This window comes from Suricata suricatta, chromosome 14 (genome assembly GCF_006229205.1).
Source record: "Suricata suricatta isolate VVHF042 chromosome 14, meerkat_22Aug2017_6uvM2_HiC, whole genome shotgun sequence".
NCBI classification, from domain to species: Eukaryota; Metazoa; Chordata; class Mammalia; order Carnivora; family Herpestidae; genus Suricata; species Suricata suricatta.
Window position 1 is genome coordinate 64,080,354 of NC_043713.1, and position 23,801 is coordinate 64,104,154.

General features: G+C 54.1%; 1 protein-coding gene across 2 annotated transcripts; it reads left to right on the forward strand.

Moving 5' to 3' along the window:
• Window positions 1-1,383: 1,383 nt before the first annotated feature.
• On the forward strand, window positions 1,384-10,049 carry CRYBB2 (crystallin beta B2). Of its 2 annotated transcripts, none has more exons than XM_029922702.1 (6): window positions 1,384-1,455; window positions 3,038-3,116; window positions 6,000-6,118; window positions 7,015-7,147; window positions 8,294-8,436; window positions 9,876-10,049. In XM_029922702.1, the coding sequence occupies exons 2-6, from the start codon at window positions 3,063-3,065 to the stop codon at window positions 10,042-10,044; spliced, it is 618 nt and encodes a 205-aa protein (XP_029778562.1). In that variant the 5' UTR covers window positions 1,384-1,455; window positions 3,038-3,062; the 3' UTR covers window positions 10,045-10,049. The 2 variants fall into 2 exon arrangements, with proteins under 2 accessions (XP_029778562.1, XP_029778563.1); XM_029922703.1 differs by lacking the exon at window positions 1,384-1,455 and adding an exon at window positions 1,580-1,595.
• The last annotated feature ends 13,752 nt before the right edge of the window (window positions 10,050-23,801 follow it).

Here is a 23,801-nt window from a genome sequence, read left to right on the forward strand (position 1 = left end):
ATTTTAAGAGAGAGAGAGACAGTGGGGGATGGGCAGAGAGAGGGAGAGAGAGAATCCCAAGGAGGTTCTGCATTGTCAGCACAGAGCCCAACATGGGGCTCGATCCCACAAACCCTGAGATCATGACCTAAGCCGAAATCAAGGGTTGGATGTTGAATGGACAGAGCCACCCAGGCGCCCCTTTATGGGTAATTTTTTGAGGAACCACCATACTGTTTCCAAAGATCTGCACTATCTTACATCCCAAACGCCTGTTGCCTTAAGCTGACCTAGAGAAGCCTGTGTGTCAGGCACTGGACTGTGCGGGCACCGCGGTAAGCCAGGCGGGCAGGGGCCCTTCCCTCATGATGCTTCCCTTCAGATTGGAAAGATGGCAAGTAAATGAGTAGCGCCATTGCTGGGCAGTGAGAAGTGCTACCACAGACATGGCCCGGCTGTGTGTGGGTGGGTGTACATTGGGGGACGGAAGTGGGGGGCAGCCAGTCTAGCTCGAGCCTGGGGTCCGAGCGCCAGGGCTGTCCCCTGTCCCCTGCCTGAGCTTGGATCCAGTCAAGAAGCAGGCTGGCTGCAAGGAAGGCCTATGTGCTGGGGCCACATGAATCAAGGCCGGGCCCCCGCGGGCGGAGCCGGAGCAGGGGTCTGGGAGGTCTCTCCAAACCTCAGGCGCCTGTGGGCACCCACTTGAGAGTGGCAGGTGTTGGGACAGCAGGGGTCTTCAGGGTGAAGATCGCTCCCCCCGCCGGCAGGGCCAGGCCCCCTGCCACACTTGAGCCCCACCACCTGCCTCCAAGTCTTTCAATGGCACCCCAGCGCCTGCACACGGTCCCCTTTCTGTTTGGAACTCCCTCCCCCGCCTGGTGTCCCAGGCTAACTGGCCCTCATCCCAGAAGACTCTGTCTCCTCCTGGAAGCTCTCCTGGATGGTCCAGACTGGGGTAGATCCCCTCCCCGACACCCCCCACCTCTCCCCAAACAGAGCTTGGCACCGAGTACGTGCCTGATAAGTATTTGTTGAATGAGTGAACGGATGGGTGGATGGATGGGTGCCGGACCCTGGCCAATCACCCCCTCTTCCCTTGTTTTCTCCCAGGGCCACTGAGATCTGCCTCCGTCTGCCTTCCCCCAGGGCTCGACTGACCACGCCAGTGAACCTGGCGTGCCCCCACTCCTGGCAGCTGGATGGCTGATGCACGCAAAGTAGGCTTCCCCTTGCCCAGCCGCCTGACCACTCTGGCTCAGCTGCATCCAAAAGCTAATGACATTATTGTGCAGAGACACAATGTCTGTGGGCATTTGCTGATCCGGGCTTTGGTGCAGGCTTAATCCAGCATTCTCGTCCCGCTTTCTGTGGGGATGCAGCAGTCACCCGTCTTGGCACCGGCACTCCTGGGGAAGGTATAAATGCCACCTCCCACCAGCTAGCCTTCACGGGCACTCTCGGGGGCTGGTGTCACTGGTAAGAATGCCTCTCTCGCTTGCCTTGCCTTTTCCTCTCATCCTTATCCCCGGTTGGAAAGTGTGGGAAATCTGGGTTCAAATCCAGATGCTACCCACCCCCTTTCTGACAAGAGGGCCTTGGGCAAAAACTTCACTCCTGTAAGTCTCAGCTTTCTGTTCTGTTAAATGGGGAGAGGGGTCATCAAACCTCCTTTGCTAGAGTGGACGTAGGTGTGTGGTCCTGCTCGGTGCCAGATACACAGGTACCTCCACCCATAGGAAAGGGCCCATCAGTGTCCTTGCTTTGCTAGTGGCTGGGGAGGGGTATCCGAGGGTTTCTAAGTGAAAGGAATCAAATCAGCGAAGGACCGGCAGCATTCCAAGGGCAGTGACCCAGCACTCTCCACATCCACTGACATTCCCGGGCACCTGCTATGAGTCCAGCCTTGGGGAGCAGTCAGCGGTCCGGAAGCAGGTCCGGAAGCAGCCGGGCATCTCCGAGAGCTTCCAGTAACAGGTGACTTCCAAGCCACTAACGCTTGGTGGAAATGACCCTCATGATGCCGTAAGTGTTGCCATTTACAGAGCGCCAAGCGTAGCCCAGGCCCGCTGCCAAATGCCTGCGGTCTTTTGCATTACGGAATCAAACTGTCACAGCCTGTTCACAGATACCATCCGGCACCGTGGCTGTCCCCATTTTGCAGAACAGGAAATTGAGGCCCAGGGTGCCAGCACCTGAATCTAACTGATTAAGCTTAACCTCTAGGGTGAGGCGGTCAATGACCAGGGGCTGCATGGCGGGGTCTCTGACCTTGTGAGGGGCGCAAAGGCTGGTCACTTAGGAGAGCAGGGCAGGTGTGGCCCCTAAGCTGCTTGTTTGAAGGTCTTGTCTGTGGGGGACGTCCTGGCCCAGCCTTCAGTGTGGAAAGGGCTTCTGGAAGCTGGGCGCTGTCTCTGGAGAAGGGGTTCAGGTGTCTCCTCCTCACAGGGGACATGCAGGCTGGGGTCACTGCCCCTCCTGTGGGGAATGGGGGAGACAGTGCGAATTTTCCAGGCTTTTCTGCCAGAAACCTTCCCTGTTGCTGCCGATCATGGTGCCCAAGTTTCTACCATTACACTCACTTCTCTGCCTTCTGGTAGTGTGAGCTGCATCATAGATGTGTGTGCGGGTGGGGGGTGGGGTGAGATCAGCGGCAGAGAGGAGCATTCTGGGTCCTGGGTGCTGTCGAGGGTGAGGTGGGGATGAGGGCCCGGGGGTGCAGGAGACTGAGATGCATGGCCAGTGCGTGGGGTTTGGGGCCCACGCTTTTCTTCGAGTTGGGACATTTCTGCACATTACAGATGGGCCCTGCTGAAGCCCCAATTTGTCACCACTTTCTTAGCAGCCCTCGCTTCCCCCTCCAGAGCTGGCCTGGGCACAAAAAAATGAAGCTATCAGGATGGAAATTCAGACAGCCACTTGCGGACCCCGCTGCTCAGGGACACTCTGAGTCAGGGAGACCAAAGCAGGCTCGAGGGCCGGAGCAGAGGGGTCCCGAGACACCCAGGTGAGAAAGAGGGCCCAGAAGGGTCGTCACTGCCGCTCCCCACTTGTCTTCCAGGTCATCCCTGCACAGACCACCCACCATGGCCTCAGACCACCAGACCCAAGCGGGCAAGCCGCAGCCCCTCAACCCCAAGGTGGGTACGATGTGGGGGAGGGCGGGGGGGCAAGCAGAGCTCCTCTTCCAGACTCAGTTTCTCTTCTGCCAAGCCCGAGTTGCAGTCTTCCTCTCTGAAGCTCCCCCTCTCTACCCCGCGCCTCTCTGGGCTCCAATCTACCCCACTTGCACAAGGGGCACTGACTCTGATGGTCCCTCCCCAGCCCACCGCCGGCACGCCAGGATTCCTGGCACCAGTTTCCAGCTTTGGAGACTTACGTTACCAGGCCTTACCCCACAGCCCATACCCCGTTGCCCACAGGGGCTCCCGAGAGCTGGGGAGGACCCACAGTTCGGTGTGAGAGGGGGCTTGCAAGCAGGAGGCGAGGTGGGTTTCCCGACCTGCTGTGTGACTCGGGCCAGTCACTTGACCTCTCTGAGCCTCAGCTCCCTCCTTCGTAAAATGGGGAGAATTGGATTCACAGCATAAGGTGGGTGTGAAGAGGCAAAGAGCACCAGCTCAGCCCTGCCTGGGATGTGTCCACCTAACACCAGCTATCAGTGCCTGCCTTTGCTTCCTCTTCCTCCTCGCCCTCCTAGGACCCAGTGACGGGGACCTGTCATATCCGAGCTGCACCCAGACCTCAACCAGCAACCAGCCCTCCAGCTGCCTCTGCCGGGCTTCCCCCTGTGGTCCTCTGCTTCAGGGGCCCTGGGCATGGGGTCCACCAGGGCCCTACCCTTTTGTCTCGCACGTGGCCTCCCTGGCCAGGGAAGCTTGTGTTCCGAGAGTCGGGATGAGTCAGGAAAGGAGGTGTTAGCTGAGGTGATCGGGGAGGCCTCCCTGAGGAGGCGACACTGGAGGGGAGACCCAGGTCACTGGCCACGGAAGTCAAGGTGGGGGTCAGGGAGAACATTCCTGGCAGAGGGCACAGCGAGTGCAGAGGCCCAGAGGCGAGACAGAGCTGCACGGGTCTGAGGACCAGCACGAAGGCCGGTGCTGGGTGTTCAGAGCCATGTGGGCCCTTGGACGTAGAGAGGGTGCCTGTGCAACTGAGCACTTCCGTTAGCCACGATAAAAAAGTACAGAGAAGCCAGGAAGTTAATTTTTGTATTCTATTTTATTAAACCTGATAGGTCCTAATGTCTAATCAATAGAAAAATTATGAGAAAGCTCTTTTCCATTCTTTCTTTCCTATTCTAAACCTTTTAAATCTGATGCCACCTTCTGTGACGGTGCGTCTTAATTGGGATGGCCCGAGCATGTTCCGTAGGCAGGCGGCAGATGGCTGCGGCATTGGACTGTGCACACTTACTTGTTTATTTTTAATGTTTCTTTTCGAGAGAGACAGTGCATGAGCCGGGGAAGGGCAGGAAGAGAGAGAGGGACAAAGGATCCTAAGTGGCTTCTGAGCTGTCAGCACAGAGCCCGACGTGGGGCTAGAACCCCTGAAATGTGAGATCATGACCTGAGCCGAAGTCGAATGCTTAACCCGCTGAGCCGCCCTGGCGCCCCTGGACAGCGCACATTTAAAGGATTAGATATCGTGTAAAATGTCAGCATCTGTGTGTGGATAAACAATAATAATAATAGTAATATTACTGAGCCTCCGGGCTTTCTGAGGCCGTTCAAATACATGGAGAGGCTGTCCTTCCTGGTCCTCCTCCTTGTATCCCAGGACAGGGTGCTAGTAAACTGGCTCCTAACTTCCCTGCTTCTGCCTCTCCTCAGTAACCCCGCAGAGTGGGCAGTCTTCCCCATTTTACAGATGGGCCAGCTGAGGCTCAAAGCAGCCCCATTGCTAGCTGGGGTTTCCCAGCTGGATATGCGGCAGGGGGGACATCAGAGCCCATGTCTCCTGACCCTTCTGTGGTCGAGTCAGTGACCCTAAAGGCTGAACTGAGCCCGTGGAATTTGTCTCTGAGCCCCGCTGGGCCTCTTTGCCTTTATCCAGCTAATCCCCAGCCTGGGAGAGAGGGATGTGTTTACCCAGCCAGTGCTGACCGTGTGGATTGTGCAGCTGCCCTCCCCGGAAGCCCACTGCTGCCCTGAGCCTGCCTCTCCATCCGGGGAGCTGCCTGGGGAAGTGTGGGTGCAAAACCTTCACCCCTAAATGTGCTCTGGAATCCTGCAGGGTGGCGGGGCGGCTTCACCTTGCAGAGACTGCTTTCTCGATGGGAAGCCTGCTGGCCCCCTTCCCCTGGCTGATGAGAGTCCCCTTAAGGAGGGGAGCCACCTTAAGAAGTGTCTCCGGGGAGGCCAGAGGGGATCTGCAGAGCCTGCGGGGGCTTAAAGAAAAGGCAATGGCATGGGGTCTTAGGGGTGACATGGGTGAGGTGTGTACAGTGGCACTCGCCGGCTCTGGCAGGAGCAGGGGAAAGCCCCACATCACCCGGGAGCCCGTGAGAGATGCAGAATGCGGGCCTCGCCCCAGGACATGCTGCCTCGGAAACCACACTTCATCAAGCTCCCGGGCGTGTCATGTGCACGTTAGTTTGCAAAGTGCTGCCCTTCACGGAACGGCACCGGACAAACTCGGACTTCAGTTCCGACTCTGCCACCCGCCCACCTGGGATCTGCCAGATGTCCCTTAATTCTTTAGATTTTGCCTCCCACACACAGAGCAAATACTGCGTACTCACCATTATGCTTCTCCGAATCCTTCCAGCAGCCCTGTGAGGCAGGCTGTGTTCCCATTTTACAGATGGGGTGACTGAGGCTCAGTGAGGAAAATACTGGCTCAAGGTCTCACAGCCGGCACCGGGCTGAGCCAGGATGGTCTGACTTTCACGTTGGGTCTGGGACGCCCGAAGGTGGAGCCCGTCAGCATCCCTCCAGGCTCTCGAGCCCCGTCCCCACCCCCCAATCCGCTGCTTCCCTCCTCCCCATCCTGATGGGCCCAACCCTCTCCTCCTGTTGCAGATCATCATCTTTGAGCAGGAGAACTTCCAGGGCCACTCGCATGAGCTCAGCGGGCCCTGCCCCAACCTGAAGGAGACGGGCGTGGAGAAGGCGGGCTCTGTCCTGGTGCAGGCTGGACCGTATGTACCCGGGGCGGGAAGCGGAGGGGCTCACCTGGTGGGGGCTGGCAACCATGGAGAGCATTCGTGCTTTGGGGTCAGACAGCACTGGATTCAAACGCCAGCTCTCCCACATCTAGGCTGTGTGACTTCGGACCAGGAACTTCCCTCTCTAAACCTTGGCTTCCTCCTCAGTAGGATAAGAGTAACCACATTGAGGGTGAAGGCAAAGAACTCATGGGGAAATCCTGACACGGAGCCCGGCCACCCCTCGAGGCAGGGAGATAAACACAGTCACGGTCATGGATAGAGCTGCCGGTCTCTCACTCTGGGAGCATCTGCACTCTCCCGGGAGGTTTAAAGCTAGAGGTCCTAGCTCTGCAGTCACTGTCCCCTTCCCAAATCCTGGCAATACTGGATCTCAGCAGATTTCATGGGCGCATTTGGGGGCCAGCAGCCTCGGGGTCCCTGATCCCAGAGAGAAGGGACGCGGGCTGGTAGGTTCTGACTCTGCCCTGCTTGGGTCGCAGAGCTAAGCACAGCCTGCAGGGGGCTCCCAGGAGCGCATCGTCCAGGGTGAGAGAAGTTTTGACCATTTAAGCACACACTGCCATCTGATTCTCAGGTGCCTTTTTTATTTCTTTAGCATTTGGCTGGAAGAATTTCTCAAACAGACATGACACGCCTCTGCTTTCTTTTTCCAAATGTAACTTTTGATAGTTTTATTAATGATCGTTTATTGTTCAAAATGAAGTTCTGGGTCACTGAGGTGACTCTGCTCTTGGATTGGCGGTGGCTGGATTTTGATGGGTGAGCTGGGCAGGTGCGAGGCCCCGGGGGCTCGAGGGACTAAGCCAGGGTCCCGCCAGAGAAAGGCCGGGGTGGCTCGACCTGCCCTCTCTCTGTCTCCACTGCAGCTGGGTGGGCTACGAACAAGCCAACTGCAAGGGCGAGCAGTTTGTGTTCGAGAAGGGCGAGTACCCGCGCTGGGACTCCTGGACCAGCAGTCGGAGGACAGACTCCCTCAGCTCCCTGAGGCCCATCAAAGTGGTGAGCCTCCTGCCATTTCCTGCTGCTGCTGCTTCTCTTTGGTGCTATTAGCCAGGGCTTTAGGGACCAGGAGGGAGCTTCGCCCCCGGCATTGTGACCCTTCTGATGGGCAGAGCATACTTCCTGGCTGTGTGACCTACTATGAGCCATTCGCTTCCCTGGGCCTCAGTTTTCCCATCTGTAAAATGGAGATCTTTGACTCTACGGCCCTGAGATTCCCGTATGCCCAGCCTATGGGTTGCCATATTGCACAACCCCAGGGGGCTCCATTCACAAGACCTTAGGCTGCTCTTGAGGGGGTAGGGGGGTGCTGCTCACATTCTATTCTGTGCAGACAGTCCTTTCTGGGGTTGGGAACCCATCACGGAGTAATTGCACAGTACAGTAGCCATCATAAATATGAAAAGAAATTCTGACATTGGTGTGGAGGAAAAGGTAGGTTGGCTCTTTTTTATAACTCGTGCCAGTGGAACCTTCTGGAGCGCCTCTGATCCTGATTCTTTGCTAGAAGGTGAGCTCTCAGGGAGGACACAGGGCCCGGCAGTGTTCAGTGACACTCCCAAGCCTCCCAGGCACAATCTAGTTCTCCCCAGAGCTTGATGGAAGATAGGAGAGCATCGCATCTCCTGGACCTGGGTTCTTATGTTGGCTCTGATGCTCCCAGCCGTGTGGCCTTGGGCAAGCTGCTTTACCTCTCTGAGCCTCGGGATTTCTCACCTGCCAGAGAGCATCAGAGTATTTCAAGGCTTAAAGGGGATGACTAAGGAAAATGTCTCAGGAACAGAAGATGGGAAGAGATGTGCGAGGAAGGAAGGCCAAAATATCTCCAGGGCCTGCTTGGGACACCACCAGCCGTGTCTCTGTGTACATGGACTGTGGCTCCTATTTTTTTTTAAGCAGGCTGACCTTATGGGAGGGAAAATGACATTTAAGAACTGAATGTGCCTTACAGTGTCGACTCTGGAGTGTCGCAGGAAGATAGCCCAGCGGGGCCTCGACAAACGGCAGCTGCTTAATGCAGTTGTAGGCGCAGGTGGTGGGGGTACCGGGCTGTTGACGGAGTGTGCGGCTGGCCCAAGGCTGCGGCGTTCAGCACGGCGGGCAGGCCCCTCTCCCGCACTCACTCTCCCTCCTCCCTGTCAACAGGACAGCCAAGAGCACAAGATCATCCTCTATGAAAACCCCAACTTCACGGGGAAGAAGATGGAAATCATAGATGACGATGTGCCCAGTTTCCACGCCCACGGCTACCAGGAGAAGGTGTCGTCAGTGCGTGTGCAGAGCGGCACGTGAGTGTAGGCCCAGCCCTGCTCACCCTGCCCAGGAGCCCCGACCCTGGGGTTCTGAGTCCCGCTCTGCCCTGAGCCCTGCTGACCATATGCACTCCTGGCCTCGGTCTTCCCTTTGGAAAGTGGGCATGGAGACTGAGGGAGAGAAAGCTTGGCCTTAATCTCAGTCCCCAGGAGCAGGGCTGTAAACATTGGGGGGTGCAGGTGAGGCGGAGGTGTAGGTATCGGAAAGGAGGAATGAGTTGAGTGGTCTTAACAGAGTTCTGAGGGGAGGAAGTCCAGCCATGCTGGCTCTTTACTGCATGAGTTTCTGAGGTTAGAAACAGGAGGCACCAATTCCCGTTGAGTTAAACTTCCTTGGTGCATAAATTCTGGCCATCACCCCAGGGGAATTTCTCATTGTGCAAGATTAAACTCTCTGGGGGTTCACAGAGGGGCCACAGGCAGTGGTGAGAGCCGACTCTCAAGGTTTCAGAATATCTGATTGTTGGACCATCGGCAGCTCGAAATCAGCCGTAGTGGGAGTATTTATACCACAGAAACTGGAAAGTGAGAAAAGATCTTTTTCCCCCTGAGGAGGGCTGGTTTGGCCAGCACAGCCTGGCTCTTCTGGGTTTCGTCAAACTCCTAAAACAGCGTGCGAAGTTCTGGGCAGACGGTCCTCTTCATTCATTTATACACTCATTATTCACGCTGTGGAGCGCCTTCGTATGTCAAGGTAGATTAAAGGGACCTGGCCTCTGCCTTGTGTAGCTAACAGTCTAGTTGGGGTCAACGGTTAATAACTTAAGAATCCACACAAATCTGGGCTCCTGAGGAAGGGACTTGTTGAACTTGGATCTCCAGAAAGAGTAGGAACTGCAGGTGTAAAGAGAGGAAGGACATTCCGGATAGAGAAGAGCATGTGCAAAGGCCCTGTGGTTGGAGGAGCCTGGTGAGTTGGAGGGACTCTACAAAGGCTAAAGTGACTAGTGCCCAGAGATATAGGGACCCAAGACCATGAGATAGAGCTGCAGTCCTATACAGGGTTGGCCAGGCAGGTTCCTTATTGGCCAGGACTTTGTAACATGGGGCGGGGAACTGTAACTTTCATTAGGTGCTCAAAAGAGTGAAGGATCCCCCGTAAATGGTGATGACTTCAAATCATGAGGGGATAATGGAGGACTCCTGGGGCTTAGCCTACTCTCTCCTTTGGTCTTGCAGCCAGGCATGGGGTTGGGAGGAGGGTGGAGAGAGGCAGTTAAGAGACCTGTGTTACTGTAACCTTAAGCAGGCTTGAGATCACCTCCTCCTAGTATCAGGCCTTCACTCAAAAGTTGCTGTAGAGGGTAGTGATCTCCTCATCAGGAAGTGTGAAATGACTGGGGAATCCACCTTCCTAATGGCCTAAGGATGCTCCTCCCACCTCTCTCTTCACCTGCTTCTCCTCCGCCCTGCAGGTGGGTGGGCTACCAGTACCCTGGCTACCGCGGGCTGCAGTACCTGCTGGAGAAGGGGGACTACAAGGACAGCGGTGACTTCGGGGCTCCCCACCCCCAGGTGCAGTCCGTGCGCCGCATCCGCGACATGCAGTGGCACCAACGGGGCGCCTTCCACCCCTCCAACTAGGCGCACGGTCCCTCCTTCCCAGGGGCGGGGCTGCTGCCCAAGATTCCCCCCCCCCCCCCCCCCCCCCCCCCCCCCCCCCCCCCCCCCCCCCCCCCCCCCCCCCCCCCCCGCCACCCAGACCTCCTGGCGAGTGAATAAAGTGTGACTTGCAATTTGTGCGTTTCCCTGCCTTTTCTCTCCAGTGGGAGCTGGGTGTGTGCACGTGTGCGTGCAACAGAGAGACAGAACCAGAAAATGTTTGGGCGCTGGGGCAAGACAGCAGAGCCTTTGCCGCGACTTGCAGCTCTGCAGCGGCTCTGCTGGGTCTTCTTGGGCTCGTTGTCCAAACCGTCTGAACCTCGGTTTCTTCTCCCGGTTTGCCACCACCTTTGTCCTGTGAGCAGCTGTCTTGGCTGACCCCCTAGGCCCCTCTCACGTGGTTGCCGAGCACCACCACTCTCGGGGTGCGTGTGCAGGCTACCCCAGTTCTTAAAAATGTATCATTGGTGGCCACCCCCCCATTAGTGTGTTACCCCTTGAGCCTGGCAGTTTTCTTAGATTCCCAGAGAGACCCATAACTCCATCCCAGAGAGAGGTCACAGTGACATGTTTATGCGTATGTGTGCCCATTGGTCCCTCTGTTCGTTATTTGCTTGGTCACTTAGCATCATGGTCGGCCTGGGTTCTGTGGCCGCTCTGGCCGGTGATTGGAACTCAGACAAGTCATTCTACTCCTCAGGCCCCCGACGTGACTGCCTGGAAAGGCTGGGGAAGAAACGGCGCCTCCCTAACCTGGTTTCCGGGGGATGAGACGAGTGAACTCAGGCCTTCTCTGTATAAATGGGGGTCGTTTGCTGGGTACCTCGAGTGCCAATGTCTGCTCCCAGACCACAGGTTCTCTTCATTTCATACTCGGTTTCTTTTGCTGTAATGTTTATATTTTTGAGACAGAGAGAGAGAGAGAGAGAGAGCGAGCGAGCACACAAGCAGGGGAGGGGCAGAGAGACACACACACACAGAATCCTAAACAGGCTCCAGGCTCGGAGCTGTCAGCACAGAGCCCGATGCAGGGCTCGAACCCACGAACCATTAGATCATGACTTGAGCCCAAGTCAGACACATAACTGACTGAGCCCAAAGCACCCTATTTGGTCTCTTTTGATGTGTTTTTAAATTTTCATGGAGTGTAACATCAGTCTATTCCCTTATGGTTTGTACCTTCTGCGTCTTTAAGACATTCTTTCTAACCCAGGTCACATATATTCCCCAACACTTTTTTTTGTCTTAAAAGCGTTCAAGCTGTGCTTTTCACATGGGAGTTCCCAGTCCTTCTGGAACCGGTTTTTGTGTACGGCGTGTGGCAGGGGCCTCGCTTCTTTCTGGATCTCCCTTCTGTCCTGGAATCACTGATTAAGCAGCCCATTCCCCCCATTGTGTAGCAACACTACCTCGTCGCATGTTTTATTGGCACATGTGCATGGAGTCTATTGATGGGATCTCTCTCTCTTTTTTTTTTTGAGAAGACATGAGGGGCAGAGGGGGTGAGGGAGGCCAGAGAGAGAGAAATAGAGAATCTCAAGCATTCTCAGCACTTACCTGGGGCTTGATCCCACGAACCATGAGATCATGACGTGAGGCAAAATCAAGAGTTGGACACTCAGCTGACTGAGCCACCCAAGTGCCCTGATGGGGTCTCTTTTCTGTTCCTTTAGTCAATTTGTAGATTCCTGAGGTTTGACCACATTGTGTCAGTAGCTATTGTTTTGTAGTAATACATCTTGAATATTTTAGATATTCTTGCTTTTGTATGCCTCCATATAAAACCGTCCCCTACAACCTGGAAGAATAGAAAGCCCTGTTGAATGAGCTAAAGTGAATAAAATAATGCTATGGGGGTGGGAACGAACTAGTTTCCATTTACTCACTCGTTCTGTAGCAACACTTCCTGCCTATTTTCTTCCTAGAACTGGGCCAAGTGGGGACACAGAGTAAGACAGAACTCCTGCCTCCAGGAAGCTCTCACTCTGGAGAGAGTGTAACAGCTAGACAATAAAACCACAGTGATTAATATAGGTTGAATTGTATCCCCCTCCAATCCATGTGTTTATGTCCTAACCCCTCAGGATCTCAGGATGTGACTGTATTTGGAAATATGGTCATTGCAGATGCAATTCGTAAATTTAAATGAGGTCCTGGTGGACAGGGTGGATCCTTAATCCCATATAACTGGTGTCCTTATGAAAAGGGGGAAATTTGGAGACACACACACACACACACAGAGAACACCACATGAAGGTGCACTGGTGTGACGCTCGCTGCAGAAGCCAAGAGATATCCAAACCACCTGGAAATCACCAGAAGCTAGGAGAGAAGCATGGAACAGATTCCCCTCACATGTCCCCAGGAGGAGTCAACGTGGCTGACACTTGACCTTGGACTGCCAGCATACAGAACTGTGGAGAATACACTTCTGTTGTTTAAGCCACTTTGTTTGGGGCACTTTGTGATGGCATCCCTAGGACACGAATACAGTGATGGCAAGAGGAAGGGGCCAAGGACACCAAGAGAAGGCAAGGGAGTTTCCTGGGACATCAGACCTCCCGAAGAAGTGGGGGTGTAGAAAGAAGAGTTCGCCTTTTCCAGATGAATCTTCAGGGGAACAATCATGGCAGAGGGAACAGAGTAGGCAAAGTTAGGGATGCAAGAGAGAGCATGGTGTGTGCCAGCGCTCTGGGTACAGTGAGCACTGCAGGGTGTGGAAACGTTGAAAGCTGGCTAAGCACAAAGGTCTGAGAGACTGGATGATGATGATGATGATGAAATGGTGATGATGATGGTGGTGGTAATGATGTGGATGATGGTGATGGCGATGATGGTGATGGCGATGGTGATGATGTGTGTGGTAGATGGTACCAAAATGTTCCATTTAGCTATTCCTACATTCCAACCTACCTAAACTTAGGGGTAAAACTGCCACAATCATTTATTTTGCTCACATATGTAGTTTGGGCAGGACCCGGTAAGAACAGCTCATCTCTGTTCCAGATGGAGTCATCTGGGACAGCTCAAAGGGTCGAGGTGACTCCCCTGGCTGGGTGTTGGTGCTGGCTGTTGGTTGGGCCTCAGCTATGACCCTCAGGTCAGACACCCCCACACAGCTGCTTGGCTTCCCCACGGCAGGGAGCTGGATTCCAGAGTGGGTATTCCAAGAGAAAGGTGGGCGCTTCATGGCCTTTGTATGACTCAGTCTCAGAAGTCACACAGCAGCACTTCCTCCATACTCTGTTGGAGGGAGGAGACAAAGGCCCCACCAGCCAATGAGAGGAAGGTAAATGTATGGGATGAGACCTATCTTGGTGGCCATATTTACAAAGCATGCTCCACCTGGGGAGAGAAGACACTAAGAAGCGGCTTTGGCAAGGCCGGGCAGACCGCTGAGACCCACATGACCATGGGTGATGCGCTTGCTCAGCCCATCAGCATCCTCCCCCGTGAAAGAACAAGGCTGGGCAAGATGGCCGGTGGGGTCACTCTCTTACATTGCTGCCATCGTGTCTCTATTTTTCTTTGTGTTTCCTCTATCTATCTATCTATCTATCATCTATCTATCTATCTATCTATCTATCTATCTATCTATCTATCATCTATGTATCTATGTTTCTATCTCCTTCTGTCTTTCAGAAGTCTCTCAGGACTTATCTTTACGTTTGCTGATATCTCTGCCTCTTTCTTGATCTCTCTCTCTCCCTCTCTGTTTTTCTCTGTTTATTTCTATCTCCTTCCTTTCCTATCCCTCCCCTTCAACTGCCTCCCTCTCTCTCTCTCTCTCTGCTAAGTGAGGGTTGTGCTCTGTGGCCCCCTCTCCGTGCCCGTGCCCGGCAACACCCTGATGCAAAGGCCATTAGCTCCACCCTCCCTCAGGTCTCCAGGGAGGCCCTCTGGCGCACTCCCGCATCCAGCCACCAGGTGTCAGCAGAGCGTCATCCTCGCTGTTCGCTGTTGGGGCCCTGATTGGAGCCAAGCCCCGTCAGTCACAGCGGCTGCCAGAGGTAGGCGGGGCCTCAGATCCCCACGGGGGACAGCTGGGGAAACCAAGGTTCCAGAGAGCGAGGTCTTACTGGGACATTGAGAGAGCAGCGACAGGCCTTAGTGCCCTGTTCCTTTCTGCAGCTCTCCTCCCCAAAGCTTGCTGGGAAGGGAAACAAACTCAGCACCGATTCTTTGCATGAGGAAGGTGCTTCCAAATCACCGGCTCACCACACCCACTGTCACCAGAAGTCATTAGCAAAGCCTTGTTTCTGCCACTCAGACTTAAGGATTAGAGTAGCCTCTCTCTGCCTCAGTTTCCTCTGAGATGAGGGAAATACTAGCGCCCGTTCATAGGGCTGCAGCGAGGACTCACTGAGATGCCAGGTGTGAAGTATTTGGGGACCATTCCAGCCACACAGCAGGGACTCAGTAAATGAACATGTGCGACAAGTGCTAAGAGGAGGCTGTGCTACATGAGATGGGGTCCGGGAGGGCTCCTGGGTGAAGGTTTTTAAGCTGGGCTTTGTGGGGCGAGTAGGAGTTCGCTGGGTGCACGAGGACGGAAGGGCCTTCACCAAACTCACGCACCAATTTGCTCATTCATTTGCATCCTTTTCCTCTTGTCTCCCTGTTCTTCTCCCCTCGCACCCCTCCCCCATCCCTCTCCCGCTCCCTCTGCTGCCTCCTTCCTCTCCCCTGTTCTCTCTTTCCTCCTACTGCTCTCAATTCCCTTTGCCCCACTTTTCATTCCCCACCGGCCTCTTCCCTTTGCTTCTTCTCTTTCCTCTTCCCCACCTCACTATCTTGCCCCAGCCTCCCAGGCAGGTCCCAGCAGCACCCCACCCACCCCCTCCCTGCAGCCTGAAGGGGAGAGGGGAAGGGTGGCTGGAGCAGGTGGGCTCCTTAAGGGGCCCAGTGTTCATCACAGTATTTACAATGTAGCAAAGACATGAACATAACCAACAATTCCATTGACAGATGAATGAATAAAGAAAATGTGGTGTGTGTGAAATGTTACTCAGCCTTAGAAAGAAATCTTGCCATTTGCTGCAGGACTGATACACTGGGAAGACATTATGCCAAATGAAATAAACTTGTATTCTTTTTTGAGAACATGGAGACTCTGTTTAAATGGGCCTGGCTATTAGTAAATCCCTGAGGAACGTCTGGTTGTTCTCCAGGGATGGTCCTGGACAGGCGGCCCCCAGAGCAGAGCAACAACAGTCCTGGGGAACTTGTCCGAAATGCGTATTCTCAGGCCACACCAGGTCCAGGGATCTGTGTTCAACTCATGTGAGCCCAGTTTCTAAGAACCACTGCTTTAAGGTTTTCTGTTTCTGCAAATAGTTTACCTTTCTGCATCTTCCTTAAAACAAGAAGCTGATGCTCATGGACATTTTATGGTTAAACCTGTTACCAGATGAAGTTCTGCTTTTTCCAGTAAAGAAGGCCAACTTGAGCAGCACGGGATCGCCTGTTTACGTTCATCCAGGAAAGAGGAAAGACCAGCAGGTGGGCCAGGCTGCCATTTCCAAGGCAGAGGTTTTGGTCCAAAATATTGATCTAAATAGTGGTCAAATCCTTCCCCCCCCCCCCAGACACTGAGTAGGTGCTTTATTTTATTTCATTTTATTTAAGGTTGTTTTTTTTTTTTTGCAATCTCTATACCCAACATGGGGCTCGAACTCATGACCCTGAGATCAAGCATCACATGCCCTTCTAACTGAGCCAGTCACCTGCCCAAGTAGGTGCTTTATATTCATGATGATTACTGACGTGCTCCTCCTCATATGGTGTGTCTGCTCATCAGGCCTGCCCACGGACTCCTCACCTTCTTTGCAGATGCAACTGTCACTATTCACAGTGTGTTTGGCCCTCCTTCCAACTGGACTGGAAACTTCATAAGGACCAGGAGGGGGTCTGCTCACATCCCCACGCTGCGCTCACCGGTGCATCCACCCGGTCGTTGTTACAGAGCAGGGCGCACTAGCTGGGTGCGTGCGTGGTGCCCCTTCTCCGTCCCTCGGAGGAGCCCGCCCCCATCCCCTCCTCCTCCAGGAAGTCCGCAAATACTCAGGCAGCCAGTGCAACAGGAAGGAAACTGCGCCGCGTACTTGATCTCTACGCAGGTGGGCAGGACCAGGGTTGCCTTGATTCTGGCTTCCTCCCAGCTGGGCGCACGGTAACCTCACCATAAATGACTGCCCGGTTGTCTGGGCAAACACAGGGTCCTCAGCTTCCGCATTTCTTCTTCTTAGTTCCTTTTCTCCCCCCAACAAGTACACCCGCAAGTGCCCACCTCCCACTTATCACGAAGGGCGCTGGATGTTTGGGTGCAGAGCTGGATAATTGCTTATTTCATGTTAATTTCCCGGCAGAGGGTAAGCTCCGAGACACTCTGGGTCACTGTTGTGTCACACTGCTTGGTACACGGCGGGCTCACAGCGGGCATCCAGGGATTGCTGGCTGACTTATTCCCTCTCTGGCCCGTTAACAACCTGCAGGTTGTTCCCACTTTACAGATGGACGCGGAGGCTCCCAGAGAAGGCAGTGACTTGCCCAAGGCCACACTGGCAAGAAGTCAGAAACCTGGGGGTTAAAACCAGGGCTCTGTGTGATCCTCCATCATCAGCCTCTCTGGAAAGTAGGGGGGAGCCCTCGAAGCTCCCAGTACCAGAGAGGCTGATGCGCCAGGCACCCTGACCCCAGCTTTAAAAGCAGTCCTTTCCGTGCCTCCTCCTCCTGGGAATGTGGCTGGCTGGCTGGCTGCTGGGCCCCAGTGTTCTGCAGAGGCTGAGGCAGGCTCCGCGGGGCATGCAGTCTGGAGGCCACGGGGGGGGGGGGGCACAGTGGGATCTTCCGAAAAGCAAAGGTTTGCTCCCATCACGGAGAGGTAGGTCACGGGTGATGCCCTTGGCATCAGGAAGCTTCAGCCAGACTGCCCGGGAGGAGACGCCTGGAAGGGGAAGGCTGTGTAATTTCACAGTGTTGGTCTTCTGAATCTCTATCACCCTGCTAACCTTCTGAATTTCTGTCCAATCCACCTATTTCTCCACCGTCCCCAGATCCAGGCCATATCCTCTCTTGTTCACACAATTCCAACAGCCTTCTCGGAAGGATCTTCTCCAAAGATCCAATCATGACACCCTCCTGCTTAAACCTGCTGTGGCTCCCCATTGCCCTCAGGATGAAGACCCTAATCACTGACTCACAGCACCTTCAAGGACTCCCCGATCCCTGCCTCGCATCTCCAGCCTTTTATATACGTACACCAGTTCTTCCTGACCTGTGGACTCACCATGAGCCCTCCAGCCACAGGGCCTCCCCAGGCTTCATGTGGTCTTCAGACCTCAGCTCAGCGTCTTCCCTGGCTTCACTGGCCGGGCAGTTCCCCTGATGACTCCTGCTTTTCTGCTCAGCCCACGTCTCTCCTGAAGATCTAATCACACATGTTGTTTTACTTTCTTTGTCTGGTTCCTTGATTTATTTCCATTCCCTCTTTGACCCAAGTCTCCATGGCGAAAGCCAGGTCTGATTTTGTGTTCCGTGTATCCAAGAGCCTGCTACCTGCCTGTGGAGGCTTGATAGATACTTACAGAATGAATGAATGATCCAACCTGCAATCAGGGACCTACCAAGAGGACAATCTTCTTAGAACCAGTCACGTCCAGGCAAAAGGCTGTGGAAAATTCGGTCAGCCTAATGACAATCGTGCACCAGGATGAAAAACTTGTCTTGCCGTCTTGACTTGTGCCCCCCACCCCACACCTTCTGAGGTCAGCTCATTGTTCAGGCTCCTTGAGAAGTGCTTCCTCCTCCTTGAATTGGTGCCTATCCCCCAATGGTCCCTTCTGGAGCACAGACCCTGGGATCTGTCACACGGTGAGATGTGACCCCTGACTCTTCATGGCTGTGTGCCTTATGCAACTGAGCCTCAAGGTTCTCATCTGAAAATAGGGCACACGAGGCTTATTCAGCAGGAGATGCAGCCTCAGAAGCGATGAGCCCAGAGCTGGTGCCTCGCTGCTACAAAACAAACCTCACTCCTCTCTTTTATTTTTTTAAACGTTTTTATTTATTATTGAGAGAGAGACAGAGCATGAGCAGGGGAGGGGAGGGGCAGAGAGAGAGGGAGACATAGAATCCAGGCTCTGAGCTGTCAGCCCAGAGCCCAGCGCGGGGCTTGAACCCGTGGACGGCAAGATCATGACCTGAGCCGAAGTCGGATGCTTGAGCCACCCAGGTGCCCCCTCACTCCTCTCTTTTAAACTTTCAGTCTCCTCCTGTCTCAGTGCTCCCAGGATGTTCCATTTGGCTCTATCTAGAGAGTGAAAACAATAGTGTCCAATAAATACTTTTGCTCTAGGGCAGGGCTGCCTCAGGGCTCCCCAGGAGCCCCAGGGTCTGTCCGGTGCATCCCAGGGCATACAGCAGCAGCCCTGGCCTCTGTCCACTAGGTGTCAGTAGCGGCCTCAAGTTGTGACACCAACAGGGTCTCCAGCCTTGGCCAAATATCTCCCAGGGAAAAGATCACTGCAGGCTGGGAACTCGGCTCTGGGGCATGAGGGATACACATCCTGGGGGCGCACGTATTTTTAAAGAGGGTGGTGGGTGGGCTCACAAATGGTGCGGCTCCATGCAGGGGTGCAGCCAGGGAGGGGAGCGGGTAGGCGGACTGTACAGAGAGCATGTGCCTCCACCTCCTGCCTGAGACAGACTGACATAAACTCCTGGGGCGGGAGGGGGCCCAAGCCTCTCATCTCACAGACGGGGAAACTGAGGCCCGGAGGCAAAGGCTTTGGTATGGGGAAAACAGCAAAACCTGGGTACCTGCCACACATAAATATACACGCATTTAATATGCACATAGGTATATTTTTTACATGTTTTATATATAACAATGCATTAAAAGAGGTTATGGATTCACAAGTAGGAGAAGGATTTTACATTTTTTCCCCTGTGCACTTGTGCGTGTGCACACACACGTCTTGCTTCCTTCTCTTAGTTCTGGAAAGAGGAAGCAGAAGGGAATTGGGGGGTACATTTGCTGCTGTGGTCTTTGGGTTTGAAGCCTTAGAGAGAGCGGAGCGGGGGGGCAGGGGGGACAGTGCACGTGGACCAGCAGTCCCTGGACTCAGCCAGCGGGACATCTGTGGGCTAAACGAGAGGACAGTGTCATTTTGTCCTTTTGTTCTGTTCCACTGTTTGGGGGAGCTCGCGTTTGGGTTTGAATGAAAAGAGCTGAATTTTACCCTCAATTTTACGTGCGAGCTGTTAACCAGCCAACAGACGGCAGGCAGTCAGGGAAGGGGGCGTGGGGGAGAGCCCACGCTCCAGCTGCTTGGCACAGGGCGTCGGGCCTTGCGCAGGCAGCTTCGTGCACCTGGGTGAGGCGTCTGGCTTCGGGCATCAGCCGAACGAGGCTGGCAGCCAGTGGGGTGCTTTCCAGAACAAAGGGGTGGCAAGTGCAAAACGATCCAGGTGAGAAAAACTGTATCAGCTTGAAGGGTAAACAGAGGTGGCTCTGCAGGTGTGAACGGGGGCTTCCACAGGGGGAAGAAAGGGAGAGGCAGGGCTGACCAGGCAGCAGCACCCGGAAGGTGGAGGTGCATGGTGACCATAGGAAGGTGCTGGGGCTTGATCCTGAGGGCCCTGGGGAGCCATGGGAGGGTTCTGAGCATGGGAGCATCGCTGTCTGATTAGCGCTGGAGAACCCTCCCTCTGGCTAGCGTGTGGAGTGGAGAGAGGTGGCAGCTGTTTTCTTTGAATGAGAGAGACCAGCAGCTTTTTCTATTGGGTGGGGGTGTGCTAAGGGACGGAGTGGGACTTCGGTCCGCCCACTCCTTCGAAGGGGTGCCTGGGAGCCCAGCTGTCTACTTTGAGAGCTTATGGGTCCAGTTCTACTTCTCAGAGCACACCTGTTCCTTTCTTTTCCCAGACATCTTTCATGAGAAGTAAAATGTTACAGATACAGTGCTGGACCCTCCCCCCAACCATATTCCCTTTGTTCCTCCCTTAAGGTTCCACTTGGATCTTACTTTCTTTCCTGTTTTCTCTTACTATATGTTTATATCCACCATGCTGTAACATGTAGATTCAGATCCTCCCTCCTAACTGGTGTGGAGTGTTTTATTGCATAGACATAATGCAAGTTACTAGTCTTGTAACTTACTGTTAACGTAACTTACTAACCTTGCCTGTCCTGTTGGGCATTTATGTCATGTGCTGCCATAAACCACAGTGGAGTGACATCCATGCATTCATGAAATACTTGATCTAACCTCTCCTTGAGCGGCCTCAGGGCTGCTGGTGTTGAGAGAGCACCGTGGGGCACCTGGGCGGCTTGGTCAGTTAAACAGGCACCTCGTGATCTCTGCCCAGGTGCTCAGGTCAGGATCTCAGGGGTTGTGAGGGTGAGTCCCGCATCAGGCTCTGTGCTCACAGGGTGGAGCTTGCTTCGAATTCTCTCTCCCTCTCCCTCTTTCCACCCTTCCCTTATTCCTGCTCATGAGCAGGGGTGCTTTCTCTCTCTCTCAAAAATAAACATTAAAAATTTTTTTTAAAAGAGAGAAAATACTGTAACGAGGTTTCCTGGACTCAAATCCCAGTCTCTGACTTCTGGGCTGGGTAACCCAGCAAGGTGCCTAAGGAACCCTAATTTTCTCATTCATAAAAATAAGGAAAGTAATTCCTTGGGAGCACCTGCGTGGCTCAACGGGTTAAACATCTGACTCTTGATTTTGTCTCAGGTCATGATCTCAGTTCATGAGTTCCAGCCCTGCATTGGGCTCTGCTCTGACAGTGCTGATCCTGCTTGGGATTATCTCTCTTCAGCTCAGGTCATGATCTCATGGTCCATGTGAGTTTGAGCCCAGTGTCAGGCTCTGCGCTAACAGCGCAGAGCCCGGAGCTGGCTTCAGATTCTGTGTCTGCCTCTCTCTCTGCCCCTCTCCTGCTCACGCTCTGTCTCTCTCTTGCTCACTCAATAATAAATAAATATTAAAAAATTAAAAAAAAAACAAAGATGCAAAAAAAAAAAAAAGGAAAAAAGAAAAAGAAGAGAACAGCACCCCTGCCTTCCAGGGTTGCAGGGAGGGCCGATGTTGTCAATGTGGGCGCAGCACTTAGCACAGAGGCCATGCTGTGCTAGTGTCTGATTTAACCGTTACGTTGTTATAAATTGGGCATTAGAAAAAATGTGAAGGGAATTATGTAGTGGCCACCTCTCCCAGACTGTGTGACTTCCGGCAAGTCACCATACTTCTTTGGGTCTCACCTTCCACATCTACAACATGGGGCTTCGTAAAGATTTCAGGAAATGACTGGTGCCATAGAATGGACCCTCAGCAAAGATTTCATTCCTCCCCCCCACTTCTGTTTCCTCACATTTCAGGAGGTTGTATAGGTCCCTGTTCTTCTTGGACAGATAGGGAGACTGGGACTCAGAGAGGTGGAGAGGCTTTCTACAGACCACACAGCATGTCGGTGTCAGCGGACTCTCTGTGGGCAATGCCCCTGGGTTGGGTCCCCGTGGCTGCTGTCACAGACCTCCAGGGCCAGCCTGCTTCCTCCTGCAGACCTCTCTGACCCCCACCACTGCCCCCAACCTGCAGCTTAGCCTCCTGCTAAGTTCTGGCCTCCAGGGTGGAACTGACAAAAACAGTCCTCCACGTGCTGGCTCAGACACAGCCACCAAAAGCTCCCGTAGCATAGCAACCACAGAATCAAAACAAGCTCCTCATAAAAGATCAGAGAGGAAGGGGGGGCGGATAGAAAGCCCAGCCCCAAACACACTGCCCCCTGCCAGGTTGCCCACTGCAGGGCACCCGGTTCATAGAGGTGATTAGGTTTGCATTGTATCTTCAAGTTTAAAGGCATCCTCCTCCCTCCCAAGGTTGTTTTCCTCTGGCAGACTGCCCGGAGCTGGGAGCCAAGAGCCAAGAAACGGGGTTTAAATATACAAAAGGAAAGAGAGCGTGGTGAGGTCTAGAGGCGGAGGACCATTAGCGAGGGGGTGTGGCGGGGGTGGCAGACCGGAGCAGGCACTGGGCCATGTTGAGACCGGAGGGTGGCTTTGCCACGGCCCCTTGCAAAGAAATCCCCAACATAAAGCCAGGAGCGCGCTGCAAGACGATCTGAGCCAATGATTTCCAATTTTGTTTTTACAGCAAAGAAACTGTCTTCTGCATAATGTAGCATAATGCATTCCATCTATGGAAGAGATAAGAGAGTGTCAAAGGGGAAATGGGGGTTCTTCCCCATACCCCCACCCATGGGAGCCCTTTCACATTTGCTCCCAACAGCAGCACCCTAAGGCACTACAGGAAATATCCAGCCCCGTCAGTTACGGCTGGGGAAGCTATTTTTGTGGATGAGAGTAGGAGCTAACTCCTATTATCTGCACTTGAACTACACCAGGTGTAGGGATATGGCTCTACCTGTGTGATAGTGTGCGATCCCGGCAGCCACCCAGTAAGGGTAGTTCCCGCGGCTACCTGATCCCCTCTTTGCAAATGAGAAAGCGGAAGCACAGAGAGGTCTAGTCTCTTCCCAAGGTCACCCAGCTGCAAAGTGGTAAAGCCAGACTTCAGAGCCCACCTGGTGTGTTTGACTCTGGGCCCTGTGCCTCTAAAGCATTGTAGGGTCCAGGGGCGTTAAGGACTGTCCCACTGCCACACAGGAGCTGAGCCAGCACCAAGAGGTGGTCTGGTGTGGAGGGAAGCTCGCCCCATGTGCAGGGCTGGAGCTCTGGGTCCAAGATGTGCAGCAGGCAATTGTCCTGGCCGTGGGGCAAGAGAGTACAGCTGACGGGCCCAGTGGCAGTGGGAGGAGGAGGAGAGAAGCCTTGAGGTCGCGCAGGCAAACTTGGAACTAGGGAGTTACAGCAGATGCTGGAGGTAGAGAGTCCAAAACCCTGCCTTTGGCCGCACATCACTGTTGGGACAATAGGCACAGTGTTTTATTAATAATAATCCCAACAGCCCAACACTGTGCTGGGCACTTTATAGCCATGACCTTGATCATCAACGAAACCTCCGAGAGGTGATGCTATCATCCCATATTATGGATGAGATTACTGAGGCTCAGAGAAGTGAAGTGATTTGCCCGAAGCCACAGGCCTGGCGCGTGGTGGAGCTGACATCGGGGGACCCAGGACTGGCGGATCCCGACGCCTGCATGCCTGCATCAGTCGGGTCCCCGTCATGCTGCACAAGAAATGACCACAAAATCTCCTTCTTCCCAGATTCAGCCACAAAATGACAACTGGGTTTGCAATGGAAATGTCGGCACCTGCCCTGAGGCCTCCGCTCCAGCAAAGTCCTGGAGAGCAAACAGCGGGCCCCTGGGACCCCTCAAGCTGCATTTCCCATCCTAGCAAAGCCCAGCGTGGGGGCTGGTACCCGGGGGGGTGCCCAAGCTCCTCCCCAGCCGCCTCCTGCCCTCCCACAGCCTGCCCTGGGGTTCAAAGTCAAGGGCCTCCTCCGGAGCTCTGCAGGGACTGTCACTGGCAGTGGCTCGGCTGCTGCAAAGCGAACCCACCCGAAGCACAAGCAGAGACGGCTGTCGTTCCTTTCACTGTAAAATAATGTGCAGAATTGTATCGCGTCCTCAGGAAATGGTGTCACTTTATGGAAAGAAAAATAACACTGAAACACTGAGCAGTCTAAAAAAAAGTCTCGGGGCCGTAGCTCGACGAGTGTTTCTGAGCTCCCACGTCTGCTGTGCAGTGGCTGAGCCAAGCTGGGCTC